Below are 16,319 nucleotides of genomic sequence, written 5' to 3' on the forward strand. Positions count from 1 at the left end.
AGACGGCTCTGCTGCAGATAAAGATGGGGGAGCCTTCTTCCTGCCCTTCAGAGAAAGACCTCAGGGTGCTGAATGAGATTGGATCCTCCTCTAAGGACGAGGAAGATTATTCTAGAGTATGGTTGTCCGCTCTAAAAACCACAAACCTTGAGTGTCTTATGCGGATCAAGCTCCCTCCGACAAAATATTTAGCCTTGCCTGACAAGAAAAAGGAAATCATGGTCACTGAATGAAAGGTAACATTTTGCGGAGATTTTAATTTCTCTATCTAGCGGAAGAGGATCAGCTAGAGGAGGGGAGGTTACCACTGAAGATGGATATGGCAATCATCAAAATGTACAAACGCTGAATCGTGCCATCTAAATATAGTGCTCGTCTGACGGATCCTATGCATCGTAAGGTAGATTGCTCCTTTAAAAGGAATTGTCTGACCAGTGCTGCCCTTGCCAGAGTGTCTATTGCCAATGTGAATGTTGCTGAGGCATTCAGAACATGGCTCATTTGTCTGCAGAACGATATTCAAGTCGGAGTCCATAGGGAAGACCTTTTGGACTCTTTTAAATCAATCTCCTTAGCGTTAGATTTCCTCTCGGACGCATTAAAGCAGAATGTGAGGTTGGCAGCAAGGTCCATGTTCCTCTTTACAGCAGGACGATTTGGCTTAACAGTGGGCAGCAGAAAACAAGTCAAAGAATTAGGCCTCATGCACACGAAAGTATTTTTGTCCTCCCATAAATACTGGCGTAAATACGGGTCCTTGGTCACATGTATTCGACCCGTATTGCACCAGTATTTACGAACCCGTGCCCGTAAATACGGGTCCGGTGTCACCAGTATTTCACCCGTATTTACGGGCACGTTTTCGCTGCAAAATTGCACTGCACTAATCGGCAGCACTTCTCTCTATCAGTGCAGGATAGAGAGAAGGGACAGCCCTTTCCGCAGTAAAAGAAATTCATACTTGTCTTGGTGACGCGTCCCTCTCTTGACATCCAGTCCGACCTCCCTGGATGCAGCGGTCAAATGGGATGAAACGTCATCCCGGGAGGCCCGACTGGAGGAAGAAGAAGAAGAAGAGTTAAGGGTAAGTTAACTTTTAATACTATGAACTCCAGCGTTAGTCACTGTACCGGGTGCTGAGAGTTACTGCCGATCAGTTAACTCTTTCAGCACCCTGGACAGTGACTATCCCCTGACGTCGCCTAGCAACGTTCCCGTAATTACTGGTGCACACACGTAGCCACCCGTAATTACCGGAGCCCCATAGACTTCTATGGGCCTGTCCGTGCCGTTATTACGGCCTGAAATAGGACATGTTCTATATTTTTCAACGGCACGGGCACCTTCCCGTAAGCAAACGGGAAGGTACCCGTGGCCAATAGAAGTCTATTGGCCCGTAATTACGGGCGTTTTTACGTTCGTGTGCATGAGGCCTAAGTTATGCACATAGAGTTTCAGCCAGAGAGGCTATTCGGGTCCAAGTTCGATGAGCTCATAGAGAACCTCTCCGATAAGAAGGAGCAAAACATGCCGGCGGCTTCCAGACCAAGGAGATGCAATTCTTGTCGTAACTCCGAACCACCCTCTTATACAGCACCCTCATCAGCTGGAGACTGCTCTAGAAATCCTTCCCAGCCCAACCCACGTAAGGGATCCAGGGGAAGAGGTAAACAATCCCCAGAACTGGGGGGAAGCGTCTCAATTTTTGACACCACACAGTTACCCATAGGAGACAGACTAACCTTTTTTGTTTCCCATTAGTGAGATTTAGTACAAAACCCTTGGGCTATAGATGTAGTAGAAAATGGCTACACTATAGATGTTTATTGTTTTCCAAGAGATGGCTACCAGTCTGCCTACCACCCCAGCAAGAATACTTGGTAAACCTCAAGCCGTGGAAGAATTGTCTCTCAAGAAAGTGATAGAGAAAGTATCAAAAGACCCGTGGGGGTCTAGGGATTTACTCTCATATCTTCCTAATACCCAAGCCAGACGGAAGATTCAGGACGATCATAGATCTAAGATACCTAAACCCCTTCATCCGAGGAGAACGTTTCTGAATAGAAACGATTGGTCATATTGTAATGATGGGGGTAGGGAAACGGACAAGTGAGCCCTAATCTACCCGCCACTCAGTCCCTGCCTACTTGCAACGACCCGCCCTAGGCGACGGGGTACAACTGGGCGACGGTCCCTACGCTCAGTAAGTGCACGACAGACAAACAGACAAGGGTACACAGAAGCTAAGGGAAATGGGGCAGTTGCCCACGGCAACACTGTGAGCAACAAGAGTGGTGAACGAGCCGAGTCAAACCAGGAGAGTACGAGGTACCAAACGCTGAGCAGGAGAGTAGTGAACAAGCCGAGTCAAACCAGGAGTGTACGAGGTACCAAACGCAGAGCAGGAGAGTAGTCAGTAAGCCAGGGTCAATATGAAGCGGGGTCAAATAGTTCAGAAGCTGCAGCAGGGCCAGGAAACCAAACGAGAAGAATCACAAGCAAGGAGGAACAGGAAAGGCAGGTATAAATAGACAGAGGGCGGGAGCTAGCTCCGTCTGGCCAGGCTGTGATAGGCTCTCCCACTCCTAAGCCTGCCATGCTGAGTGGTGGAAGATGGAGTCAGTCTCACAGACATAGAAGCAGGTGCAGACTGATTACCTATGGGCGTTGACACAGAAGCTGTGCCTGGCAGACCTTTTACACATATCCTTGATTGAAAGGCAAGATTTCATGGTAACCATGGATCTCAAGGACGCATACTTGCATGTCCCAGTAGCCCAGAGTCAGGCTAGCTATCAAGCGAGGGTCAAGAGTCGAACATTTCCAGTTTTGAGTCCTTCTTTTCGGGATCTCGACAGATCCCAGGATTTTCTCCAAGCTGGTCTTGACCATGGTGGCATGTCTTTTGTCTAGAGCAGATAATCTATGTACCATATCTCGATGATTAACTCATCAAGGAAAAGTCAGACGCTCTCCTGAAAGGACATGTGAACAGGGTTATATCCTTCCTGTCTAGTCTAGGCTAACCTCCTTCCAACCAGAAGAAGACAATTTGTGGCGTTTGTGATAAATGCCAAGACTATGACCCTCAGTCTAACTCCTCAGAGAGTGAGGTTGCTGACCTCCAAGGCAGGAGAACTATTGGATTCCAAACCTGTATCCCTTCGCTATGTAATGCGAATTCTTAGCCTTATGTCGGCCTCCATAGATACAGTTCTGTGAGCCAAATGGCATCTGCAGATTGAACTTATGGGAAATAAGGACTGTTAGAAGGATTCCCTAGACCAAACTTTCAGGCTCTTTCTCAGCAGACCAGGACTGCACTACACTGGTTGATAGACCTGAGACATGGCAAGAGCATGATTCCCACTCAGAGGGTAGTCCTTCCTACAGATGCATACATCAGAGGATGGGATGCCCATGTGTCAGGAGCTACAGCTCAAGGTCTCCCAGGAGAGGGTGTTAACTTTCCAAAGCGAGGGTACTGAGGGCAGTTTCCAAAACTCTACTGCAATTTCATCAGCTGCCGTTGACCAGGGCTGTGAGAGTCCAGTCAGACAATGCCATCATAGTGGTCTACATTAATCGGCAGGGAGGAGCAAATTCCCTGGCCCTTCTAAGAGAAGTGGTGATGGTTTTGACCTGGGTGGAGATGCATGCAGAAGAGATCTTAACGATCCAAATAAAAGACAAGCTCAACGCGTAGGAAGACCATCTCGGCCAATTCCTGGCAAGTGTTCCCCCCCATCCAGAAGTATTTGCTCAACTGGTGCTGAGATAGGGTTTTCCGGAAATCTAACTGATGGCAACAAGATCTAATGCCAAGGTCAATAGGTTCTGCTCAATTTACCGTCAAGACAGCCCGTATGCCCTAGACCCTATGCCTTCTCCATCCCGTAGAATTTTGGGTTGACATATGTGTTCCATACCGTGCCGATGGTCTCGAGAGTACTGGCATAGATCAGCCAGAACCAAGCCTTTGTAATAGTCGTCATATCATTCTGGCCGAGAGCATAATTTCCCCTGCTCCGGAAGATTAGTCGGGGAACCTATTGGAGGCTTCCGCTCAGACTGGACATGGTGTTACAGAACAGCCTGCCATCCGAGAACCTGAAAGTATTCGGCCTGAAGCATGGAATTGATGGGCCCTTATTAAGAACTATGGGCCAATCAGACGCAGTGGTCTCTACCCTGCTGACTGCCCAGGAAACAGCAACAAAGCCTATACTCGCATGGCGTCCATCTTTAGAAGATGCTGTGATGAGGGAACATCAACCAAGAGATGTCCTGCCAGATTTCTGCACCGAACCTATGCCAGAGGAGGAAAGGTGCTTACAGACACTGGATGTAGGATGGTGTCTGAGGATCTGTTTATCCTGGACTGAAGGATTCAAATCCACCATAGCCAAGTGTCTCAGAGGCCCCATTAGCTCATTAGCTCTTGCTAATAGGAGCGAAAGCAAATCTCTGTTAGAAGAAATCTGTGCTCACTCGACTAGAGCCACAGCCACTTCATGGGCAGAAAGAGCATAGGTACCAACTGAGAGTATTTGCCTGGCGGTATCATGGAGTACATCAAATACTTTTATCTGTCATTACAGATTAGACTTGTCTGCGAAAATAGATTCTTTCTTTGGTCATTCAGTTCTAACGTCTGAGTTAACCTGCCCATAGTGGATCATGCTACATCCCCATATGTATGTGCTCCTGTGTAGGTCATCCAAGAAATGCTGAATTCCCTTCGGTATTCTCCTTTCCTGTAGTCCAAATAGCAGCACATATCTAACCACCCAATAAATATTTTTTTCTTGCATTACATTCGTTGTCTTTTTTTAAATTACACAAGGAGAAGGCTATGGCCTTTTATTAGGTTTAGGGCTTATTTAGACTAACGTGATATACGTCCGTGCAACGCGCGTGATTTTCACGCGCCTCGCACGGACCTATGTTAGTCTATGGGGCCATGCAGACTATCCGTGAGTTTCACGCACCGTGTGTCCGCTGCGTAAAACTCACGACATGTCCGATATTTGTGCGTTGTTCGTGCATCACGCACCTATTGAAGTCAATGGGTGCGTGAAAATCACGCGCAGCACACGGAAGCACTTCCGTGTGATGCGAGTGATTCGCGCAACAGCAGTAAAAAGTATGAATGAAAACAGAAAAGCACCACGTGCTTTTCTGTTTACAAACATACAGAGTGTCATAATGATGGCGGCTGCGCGAAAATCACGCAGCCACGCATCATACGCGGCTGACACACGGAGCTGTTAAGTAACTTTTGCGCGCGCAAAATGCCGCATTTTTTGCGCGCGCAAAACGCACACGCTCATGTAAATCCAGCCTTACTCAAATAAATGTAACTCTTCATGTCAACTGTCCAAAACATATGGTGGAAGGAAAAATCACCCATATGTATCTGTAACGAAGGAAATTCAGCCTTTTAACTCTATGTAGGCTAAAGAATGTGGTGGTCTATTAGACAGTTAACTAAACAATTAGTAAAACAGGTGTCCTAGTGCTGCTCACTGCTGATGGATTGTTACAATGTGTGCACCAGTCTAGGCAATTCTATGTAAGCTAAATACAACGGCAGCACAAATGTCTATCTTGTTTCTGTATGAAGTCTGATAGATCTTGCATACAATGATATATTGTACCAAACTCTCAGCTGCTGTGAGCTGGACACTCAGAAGGGGGTTTCTAGCCTCTGAATATAAACAATGAATGGTTTAATTCACTGACAGAAAACAGAGATTCTGAAAATGATGAGGAATAACTGCATACCTTTTCATTATACAATGGTTAAGCTTTATTTACATTAGACTGGAAAAACTCTTTAGGGTAGGGTTCCGGAGTTCTTGCAGTGGCCAATGAATGCACAATTTGGTGGTACTACCGGAAAAATCGCATGCGGATGCCACTAGATGGGATTGTACCATTAAACTATATAGGTGGCTGTTGATATAGGGTATGGCGTCCATGGCCGCGGGTTTACTTCCCCTCCCGACGGCCGCAGACATGGATCTGTGAGCGCTGGCTCGCATCTCCTTCCTAGGAGACGCCAGCACTCACTTCCGCTCCGGTCGGCTGTGTCCCGTAGGGAAATAATCATCAACTCACATGATTTCCTGGACTATAAGAAGGGCCCTGCCCTTTTGATACTTGCTTGAGCGTTGTTAGTGTATCCCATGTCAGTCTTGCAAATGGTCTCTCAGTGTTATCCCGTCCCAGTTGTTACCCGTGCCCTGTTATCCTGTATCCCGTGCTGTGTTTTTGTTCCTGAGCCCATTAGTGTTGGAGTCGTGTCCTACTGCACCTGCTGTCGTTTGCCATGTCCAGTGTCTTCTGCCACGTCCAGTGTCTTCTGCCACGTCCAGTGTCTTCTGCCACGTCCAGTATCGTCTGCCACGTCCAGTATTATCCACCATGCCTGGCGCAACCTGCTGCACCCACCTCCATCCGTGCTGAAGCCTCATCCACTGTCTGGACTAGTTCAGGTACCCGTGTGTTACGAAACTGCTATAGACTCTTGTATAGACTGTGACAAGGCCAGCTGCCTCTCCGCTACGGCGGAGCGGCCTAGTGGGTCCACATACGCTATGATCATGACATAGGGTAACTGTAGCCCGAATTATTGCCCATCATTGTCCAATTTCCCGATTAAGACCCACTTCTATAGAAAATTCCTCTTTGGGATCTCAATCCAGGGACAAGGGATATTTAAGGAAGTTATTTAGAGGCAGGCACCAGGCGGGATTGTCATATTGGGCAAACCAGTGTACACTGCTGTTTTTCATTTGAAGGTGGTGGTGGGGGGAGCTTAGCTACTAGCCCCCTGCACAGCTGCACATGTGGTAAGTTTGTCCCTGACCATAGACAGTTTTTGCTAGTCTCTAGCATTGTAGTGGGGTCTAGACCTGCACTATTTACATATAAAACTATCACCTTGACACCATATAATGTTTTTCTTTTAAAATTATATTCCTGGTTTTTTTTTTATTCTGTTACTAGTGTATTTGTCTAATAAGATGCTGTGATGCAGGGCTCCGTTCATACTGGCATCATAGTTCTATTTCATCAGGTTTTTTGCTCCTGATGGGCAGAATAGCATTGTTTGCTGCACTATTTTTCCCAGTAAAAGAAAAAAAATGGAAACCATTATGTCAATAGGATCTGTAGCAGAATAGGTAAAAAAAGATCCATCATACACATCATGGATTCTGTACAACTGTGCCCATGATGTCAGTGTGAACAGAGCCTTAGTCTATCTAGAATATATCCCAGACGATATTGGCCCACACTACCTAAGATATTGATGCATGTGAGAGGTTTATACCTTGAACAACTCACAAGACCCATAAAAAGTGGGGAAATGTTTCTCTTGGCTTGGTTTACGTGTTCAGACTTTGTGCTTCTGTGATCACGCTGGTAGTGGCCAGATGTTGCCTTTTAGTCATATACTATTCACATGGCATAGAGCTGTATCCTTTCTAGTCCAGTGAAAGTAAGGATGATTTGAAATGTGTTGTGTTAAAAATACATATCACTTTGCACTTGTAAATTCCATTCAATGGAGAGTAACCAAGTATGTACCGGCAGCCAAGACCAAAAACAGCCGTTTCTCCTCTTTTTACATTTATCAACCAGTGGGCACCCAGGGCATGTTGTGATTTGCAGTTCATCGCCACTAGCGCTAGAGAAAATTTAAAACTGAGCATTAACTGGCCCCTTTAGATTATAATGTACATAGTTCCTATAGTTCTATTTTATCTAATGTGTATCGACACCTTTCCTGTACAACCCCTTTAAGTGTTATATGTAACCAACTCAATGCATAAATTACTTGAGGAAAAGCTTTGGTCACTTGGGCTACAGAAAGGAAACAGAATGATTCAAATTAGGGGTACATAATACCAAAAGAATGTCCAATTTGTTTATTTTACTAAAGACTGAGTGTCCCTGTATGCAAACCGGATGAAGATGTCTGCTCAATAAATTCAAACTTGGAAGCAATTTCCTTTTCTTTCAACTACATAACTTTCAATTTGCAACATTACAATGTTATATAATAAAGCAATAGATAAAAAAGAAACTTTATAGCTCATATTGAAAACTCTGCAGTTAAAAGGGTATATTTATGGCATACCCAACAGATATGCCAAAAATGCATGATAGTTGTAGGTCCCACCTCTGAGACCCTCCCCTATCGGGAGAACAGGGGTGCAAGCTGCTTGATCCGCTTGATTTTCTGTAACTCTAATAGTCTTTAATGAAGAATGCAGTGGCCGGGAATTGGACCATGGGTGTCACCAGACAACCATTCTACCAATAGGTGAGGGTCCCAGAGGTCCCACACATATCAGGCATTTATGACATATCCTGTGGATATGGTATAAATATTTAAGATGGTAATACCTTGATGCTGCCTTAGACCAACATACTGTCCCTTTTACTTCACATTCACTGCATCTTTTGCAGTCAATAATTTTACTTTTTTATATATATATATTTTCACAAAACTTTGAAGGGGTATTACTTTCTTCTATAGCGTTTACTGAAATAAGCATTGTATGTGGTCACCCTTTGTAATATATCTGCGCAAAAAAATATTCCAGAGACCGTGGCCACATTGATTTCATTGTTTGTTTATATCCACCGTATTCATGATGTGGCACACACATACATAGAGTTCTGAAGATCCCGTTTCTGGATGTTCTGTTTGCAAACAAGGACTGCTGTCTATGTAGCTGCCGTTTCAAAAATCCGTTCTGGCGAGCTGAAGGTGTTATTCTGAAAAGCGTGAGCACTTACAATGCATGACAGTCAATTAAAGGGGTTGTCTCTGATGAGATTCCAGATTGGAGATGGATCCGACTACTGGCATCCCTGGCAAACAGCTGGTTTTTTCACAGGGGGGAAGCTGCGCCCAGCCAGTTCCCCTGTACTCCTGGCTGCTGCAGGGTAAATGTACAGTAGTATTACATGGCGGCCGCTCAGATGAATGGCCATCAATGGCCACTCTTAAGGAGCAGCTCCCCATTCTGGCTCAAGGAGGGATGGTCCTCAGAGAGATGGTCCCTCTATGATGTCCATATGCCCAAATAGAGCATATGTACAGGGGTTGACTTCATAAGACAACACATTTAACTCTATTTATTACAAAACACAAGAGGGGACTCCTTTAACTTGGCTTTTATAACTATATAAACCAACAATCCGCAATAGAGGATTCGGGAAGAAAAAAAAACCCTGTAATGTTAATTAAAGAAAAGTTTATCTTGGCTCATTCAACAAAATTAAGGTCAGACTGGCTCACCAGTGCAAACAAAGAAAGGGGTGTCACAGACCCGGAGCAGTAAATGTAGAGGATATAATGGGTGCAAGCCTCATAGGAACCTGATCCAGAGCCCCACAATAGAGTGCAAACACGAGAGACAAGGCAGCACTTCCAAAAAGTCAAGGGAATTATTCACCCCACAATGCAATGCAACGTTTCAATCCAACAGGAACTTTCTCAAGCATGTCGATATAAACGTTGCATTGCATTGTGGGGTGACTAAATTCCCATGATTTTTTTGGAAGTGCTGCCTTGGCTCACCAGTAGACCAGTGGGCTGGATGGTGGGCTCTCAGTCTCATCTCCTCTGATGAGATCAAGGTAGTCCAGTCCCTGAACAGAATGAACTTCTTATACAGAAGACTTTAAATCTTAAACACATTTTTATGTGTTTTCCTTTATTTTTTTGGGAAACACGGAACAATAAGCCACGAGTTAGAGTCTCATTCGGGCTATTACATTTCAGTACAAATTTTTCTACTATAAAATAAATCTTATAACTATAACATCTAGACTATATGAGGCAAATAAGAATATATAAAACCTGCTTGTAAGAATGATAAATGACACATCATCTTTATTTAGGATAAATGTACACACATAATGGCCTATAGATGGGCCTTTAACCATGGACGATAAAAAACCAAAGTAGAAACCATGCTTTACATCAAGATACAAGGCAATACAACTATTCCAAACACAAAATATAGGAAAATCCATAAATATAAGCTATATCTGCCTAACAGGGGTCTCCACTGCCTATGAGTCTACTATATTTATCCTATGTCAGATCTATAGGTAGCAAACTATTTTATTTTTACCTAAATATGGTATCATGTAATACTTAAAACAGTAAATCCCTGTTAAAATTGAGATCATGTGAACAAACTGAAGTCACTTGGTGTTTTGGAGAATACAATGATGTAAAAAAGTAACATTTGTAACTAAATGACATAAACAGTCTGCTTACTAGAAGGAATGTATCATAACAAATAACGTGAAAAGCAAATAAAGGGCCTAGCTGGGCCAAGGCTGCATGGAACTGTGTACAGATCCATCTACGCTTGCTGCAATACCCCCTGTGATCTAATGATTGGGAGCAGTGTGAAATAATATGCATGGCATTAGCATCATTGTACACTGCAGAATCAAAACCTTCTGGCAGATTAGTGGAATAATTCATGTGTGTTAAGGAGTGGGTTGGGGAAGATGAGGGAGGCCGGGGGTGTATAGGAGCAGTGCACAGTGTTATACAGTAGCACCTTTGCGACCACCTGCAGAATGCGCAGGATCACTCCATTTCACTGCAGCTGCTTAATTTATGGCACTGCACACCAAGCAGGGGATATAAACAAACCCACTGGCAGCATGAAAGATAGGGGGATGGGTGCAAATAAAAGATCAACTCTCCTAATAGCAGCAAGTGATGACATTGTCACAGCAAACAGCTGACCAGACATGACAGTGACACAAGCACTGACCACACGATGCTGATCTCCTACCTCCAGTGTCCTGATCTCCTTTTGTGTCAAGTCGTTGGAGGTGGCACACTTGGTCCGGAGCCCCTCCAGGTTGGAGATGCTGATGTCTATCATGTTCTGTACCAACTCGCACTGCTGCAGGGCTTTCTGCAAACTCAGAGGCTGATCGTCGCTGCTGGGCACATTTTCTTCATCCATTTCTCTCCCCTTTGCTCTGCGATCACCCTCTGCTTCCCACCCACCCTCCCCCCCGAAATAGTCTTAATAAAGAGAGAACTGAGCCTTGTATTATTCCCTGCTCTGTAACCTTCTCCCACTGGTGCACCCCACCCTCCCCTGTGATGCCTCCCACTACCCCAGTCTCTGTTCAGCACAGGTGCATGGAGAGGGCAGCATCCACTGTACACCCTGTGCACTAGTCTGCCTCCATTAGAGTGAGGGCTCCTCGGTGCCTCCAGCCCAGAGATGCTGTATCACAGGGGCACCAGGCAGCGGTGCTGATGCTGCCAGCAGGAAAGAAAGCAATATGGAATGCGTGGTGCACAGGCTCAGTGGGCACGGCTTCAGGCAGAAACAAATCCTAATAATAGTAATATTATCAGCAGCAGACCGGTGTATGCGGACAGCTGCATCTAGCCGGGTGCTTTATTATTAGGAGCCCTTTATTACGGGTAGAGTACTCTGTGGCGTGTGCATGTGTGGGCCCTCAGGGTGATTGCTGCATGAAGCTGCTGCTGCCGGAGCCGGTGCCTGGTGCTGCCGCTGCTGCATCCCCTCCTGTCTCTCTCTGCACCGACATCTTGCCTGTCAATCAAGAGCGCCTTGGACGCGGATGGGAGGAGGGGGCGGAGTCCGGGGGAGAGGACCATGAACGCGCACCTGACAGGAGCAGCGCACAGTGCAGTGTAGGTGACAGCCCGGAACTGCTCCAGACACTCCAGGCCATTGTCAGCAGGACAGCAAATCAGCCCCGGTGTCTATACATACAGTGTCCCAACATAAAGTGTCTATACATAGTGACCCCACATAAAGTGTCTATACATACAGTGACCCCACATAAAGTGTCTATACATACAGTGACCCCACATAAAGTGTCTATACATACAGTGACCCCACATAAAGTGTCTATACATACAGTGACCCCACATAAAGTGTCTATACATACAGTGACCCCACATAAAGTGTCTATACATACAGTGACCCCACATAAAGTGTCTATACATACAGTGACCCCACATAAAGTGTCTATACATACAGTGACCCCACATAAAGTGTCTATACATACAGTGACCCCACATAAAGTGTCTATACATACAGTGACCCCACATAAAGTGTCTATACATACAGTGACCCCACATAAAGTGTCTATACATACAGTGACCCCACATAAAGTGTCTATACATACAGTGACCCCACATAAAGTGTCTATACATACAGTGACCCCACATAAAGTGTCTATACACAGTGACCCCCACATAAAGTGTCTATACACAGTGACCCCCACATAAAGTGTCTATACATACAGTGTCCCCACATAAAGTGTCTATACATACAGTGACCCCCACATAGTGTCTATACATACAGTGATCCCACATAAAGTGTCTATACATACAGTGACCTCACATAAAGTGTCTATACACAGTGACCCCCACATAAAGTGTCTATACATAGTGTCCCAACATAGTGTCTACACATAGTGACCCCACATTAAGTGTCTATACATACAGTGATCCCACATAAAGTGTCTATACATAGTGACCCCACATAAAGTGTCTATACATACAGTGACCCCACATAAAGTGTCTATACATACAGTGATCCCACATAAAGTGTCTATACATACAGTGACCCCCACATAAAGTGTCTATACATACAGTGACCCCCACATAAAGTGTCTATACATACAGTGACCCCACATAAAGTGTCTATACATACAGTGACCCCACATAAAGTGTCTATACATACAGTGATCCCACATAAAGTGTCTATACATACAGTGACCCCACATAAAGTGTCTATACATACAGTGACCCCACATAAACTGTCTATACATACAGTGACCCCACATAAAGTGTCTATACATACAGTGACCCCACATAAACTGTCTATACATACAGTGATCCCACATAGTGTCTATACATACAGTGATCCCACATAAAGTATCTTTACATACAGTGACCCCACATAAAGTATCTATACATAGTGACCCCACATAAAGTGTCTATACATACAGTGACCCCACATAAAGTGTCTATACATAGTGACCCCACATAAAGTGTCTATACATACAGTGACCCCACATAAAGTGTCTATACATACAGTGATCCCACATGAAGTGTCTATACATACAGTGACCCCACATAAAGTATCTATATATACAGTGACCCCACATAAAGTGTCTATACATACAGTGACCCCACATAAAGTGTCTATACATACAGTGACCCCACATAAAGTGTCTATACATAGTGACCCCACATAAAGTGTCTATACATACAGTGACCCCACATAAAGTGTCTATACATACAGTGACCCCACATAAAGTGTCTATACATACAGTGACCCAACATAGTGTCTATACATACAGTGACCCCCACATAAAGTGTCTATACATACAGTGACCCCCACATAAAGTATCTATACATACAGTGTCCCAACATAAACTGTCTATACATAGTGACCCCAAATAAAGTGTCTATACATAGTGACCCCACATAAAGTGTCTATACATACAGTGTCCCAACATGAAGTGTCTATACATACAGTGACCCCACATAAAGTATCTATATATACAGTGACCCCACATAAAGTGTCTATACATACAGTGACCCCACATAAAGTGTCTATACATAGTGACCCCACATAAAGTGTCTATACATAGTGACCCCACATAAAGTGTCTATACATACAGTGACCCCACATAAAGTGTCTATACATACAGTGACCCCACTTAAAGTGTCTATACATACAGTGACCCAACATAAAGTGTCTATACATACAGTGACCCCACATAAAGTATCTATACATACAGTGTCCCAACATAAACTGTCTATACATAGTGACCCCAAATAAAGTGTCTATACATAGTGACCCCACATAAAGTGTCTATACATACAGTGACCCCACATAAAGTTTCTATATATAGTGTCCATATATGCAGTTTCCCCGCAAACAGTGTCTATATCTACATACAGTGTTCATACATAGTGTCCCCACATACAGTGTCTATATATACAGTGTCCCCGCATACAGTGTCTATATCTACAGTATCCATACATACAGTGGCTATATCTACAATGTGCATACATACAGTGTCCCCACATACAGTGCCCATACATCCAGTGTCCCCACATCAAGTGTCTTTATCTACAGTGTCCATACATACAGTGTCCATAAGTCCAGTGTCCCCGCATACAGTTTATATATCTACAGTGTCCATACATACAGTGTCCATACATAGTGTCCCCATATATAGTGTCTATATATACAGTGTCCCCGCATACAGTGTCTATATCTACAGTGTTCATACATCCAGTGTCCCCCTCATACAGTGTCTATATCTACAGTGTCCCCACATAGAGTGTCCATACATCCAGTGTCCCCGCATACAGTGTCCATACATCCAGTGTCCCCACATCAAGTGTCTATATCTACAGTGTCCATACATAGTGTCCATACATACAGTGTCTATATATATATATATATATACATACACTACCGTTCAAAAATTTAGGGTCACTTAGAAATTACCTTATTTTTGCAAGAAAAGCACAGTTTTTTTCAATGAAGATAACATTAAATTAATCAGAAATACACTCTATACGTTGTTAATGTGCTAAATGACTATTCTAGCTGCAAACGTCTGGTTTTTAATGCAATGTATAGAGGCCCATTTCCAGCAACCATCACTCCAGTGTTCTAATGGTACATTGTGTTTGCTAACTGTGTTAGAAGGCTAATGGATGATTAGAAAACACTTGAAAACCCTTGTGCAATTATGTTAGCACCGCTGTAAACAGTTTTGAGGTTTAGAGGAGCTATAAAACTGACCTTCCTTTGAGCTAGTTGAGAATCTGGAGCATTACATTTGTGGGTTCGATTAAACTCTCAAAATGGCTAGAAAAAGAGAGCTCTCATGTGAAACTCGACAGTCTATTCTTGTTCTTAGAAATGAAGGCTATTCCATGCGAGAAATTGCCAAGAAACTGAAGATTTCCTACAACGGTGTGTACTACTCCCTTCAGAGGACAGCACAAACAGGCTCTAACCAGAGTAGAAAGAGAAGTGGGAGGCCCCGCTGCACAACTGAGCAACAAGACAAGTACATTAGAGTCTCTAGTTTGACAAATAGACGCTTCACAGGTCCTCAACTGGCAGATTCATTAAATAGTACCAGCAAAACGCCAGTGTCAACATCTACAGTGAATAGGTGACTCCGGGATGCTGGCCTTCAGGGCAGAGTGGCAAAGAAAAAGCCATATCTGAGGCTGGCTAATAAAAGGAAAAGATTAATATGGGCAAAAGCACACAGACATTGGACAGAGGAAGATTGGAAAAAAGTGTTATGGACAGACGAATCGAAGTTTGAGGTGTTTGGATCACACAGAAGAACATTTGTGAGACGCAGAACAACTGAAAAGATGCTGGAAGAGTGCCTGACGCCATCTGTCAAGCATGGTGGAGGTAATGTGATGGTCTGGGGTTGCTTTTGTGCTGGTAAAGTGGGAAATTTGTACAAGGTAAAAGGGATTTTGAATAAGGAAGGCTATCACTCCATTTTGCAACGCCATGCCATACCCTGTGGACAGCGCTTGATTGGAGCCAATTTCATCCTACAACAGGACAATGACCCAAAGCACACCTCCAAATTATGCAAGAACTATTTAGGGAAGAAGCAGGCAGCTGGTATTGTATCTGTAATGGAGTGGCCAGCGCAGTCACCAGATCTCAACCCCATAGAGCTATTGTGGGAGCAGCTTGACCGTATGGTACGCAAGAAGTGCCCATCAAGCCAATCCAACTTGTGGGAGGGGCTTCTGGAAGCATGGGGTGAAATTTCTCCCGATTACCTCAGCAAATTAACAGCTAGAATGCCAAAGGTCTGCAATGCTGTAATTGCTGCAAATGGAGCATTCTTTGACGAAAGCAAAGTTTGAAGGAGAAAATTATTATTTGAAATAAAAATCATTATTTCTAACCTTGTTAATGTCTTGACTATATTTTCTAGTCATTTTGCAACTCACTTGATAAATATAAGTGTGAGTTTTCATGGAAAACACAAAATTGTCTGGGTGACCCCAAACTTTTGAACGGTAGTATATATATATATATATTGTGACAGACCATGTGGACAGGTTGTGGATGGGGGTCTATATTTCCCCAAGATTTCTGTCTTCAGCTATCTGAAAACAACTAGGGAATAATTCAGCAGAGAATGTGGTTCTCCCTCTGCAATAGGTTTATCTAAAACCTGGAAAAGGGCCTGGTTGTTGGAGTGGG

At 44.0% G+C, this 16,319-nt stretch overlaps 1 protein-coding gene across 2 annotated transcripts in view; it reads right to left on the minus strand.

Annotated features, from left to right (window-relative positions):
• KSR2 (kinase suppressor of ras 2) overlaps nucleotides 1-11,040 on the minus strand; it is a 561,531-nt gene extending 550,491 nt beyond the window's left edge. For both annotated transcript variants that reach the window (XM_075835299.1, XM_075835310.1), the window contains exon 1: nucleotides 10,842-11,040. In XM_075835299.1, coding sequence (XP_075691414.1) covers nucleotides 10,842-11,018 — 177 coding nt within the window. In that variant the 5' untranslated portion in view covers nucleotides 11,019-11,040. The remainder of the gene's footprint in view (nucleotides 1-10,841) is intronic.
• Nucleotides 11,041-16,319: the final 5,279 nt, after the last annotated feature.

This window comes from Rhinoderma darwinii, chromosome 1, assembly GCF_050947455.1.
Source record: "Rhinoderma darwinii isolate aRhiDar2 chromosome 1, aRhiDar2.hap1, whole genome shotgun sequence".
Classification (NCBI taxonomy): Eukaryota; Metazoa; Chordata; class Amphibia; order Anura; family Rhinodermatidae; genus Rhinoderma; species Rhinoderma darwinii.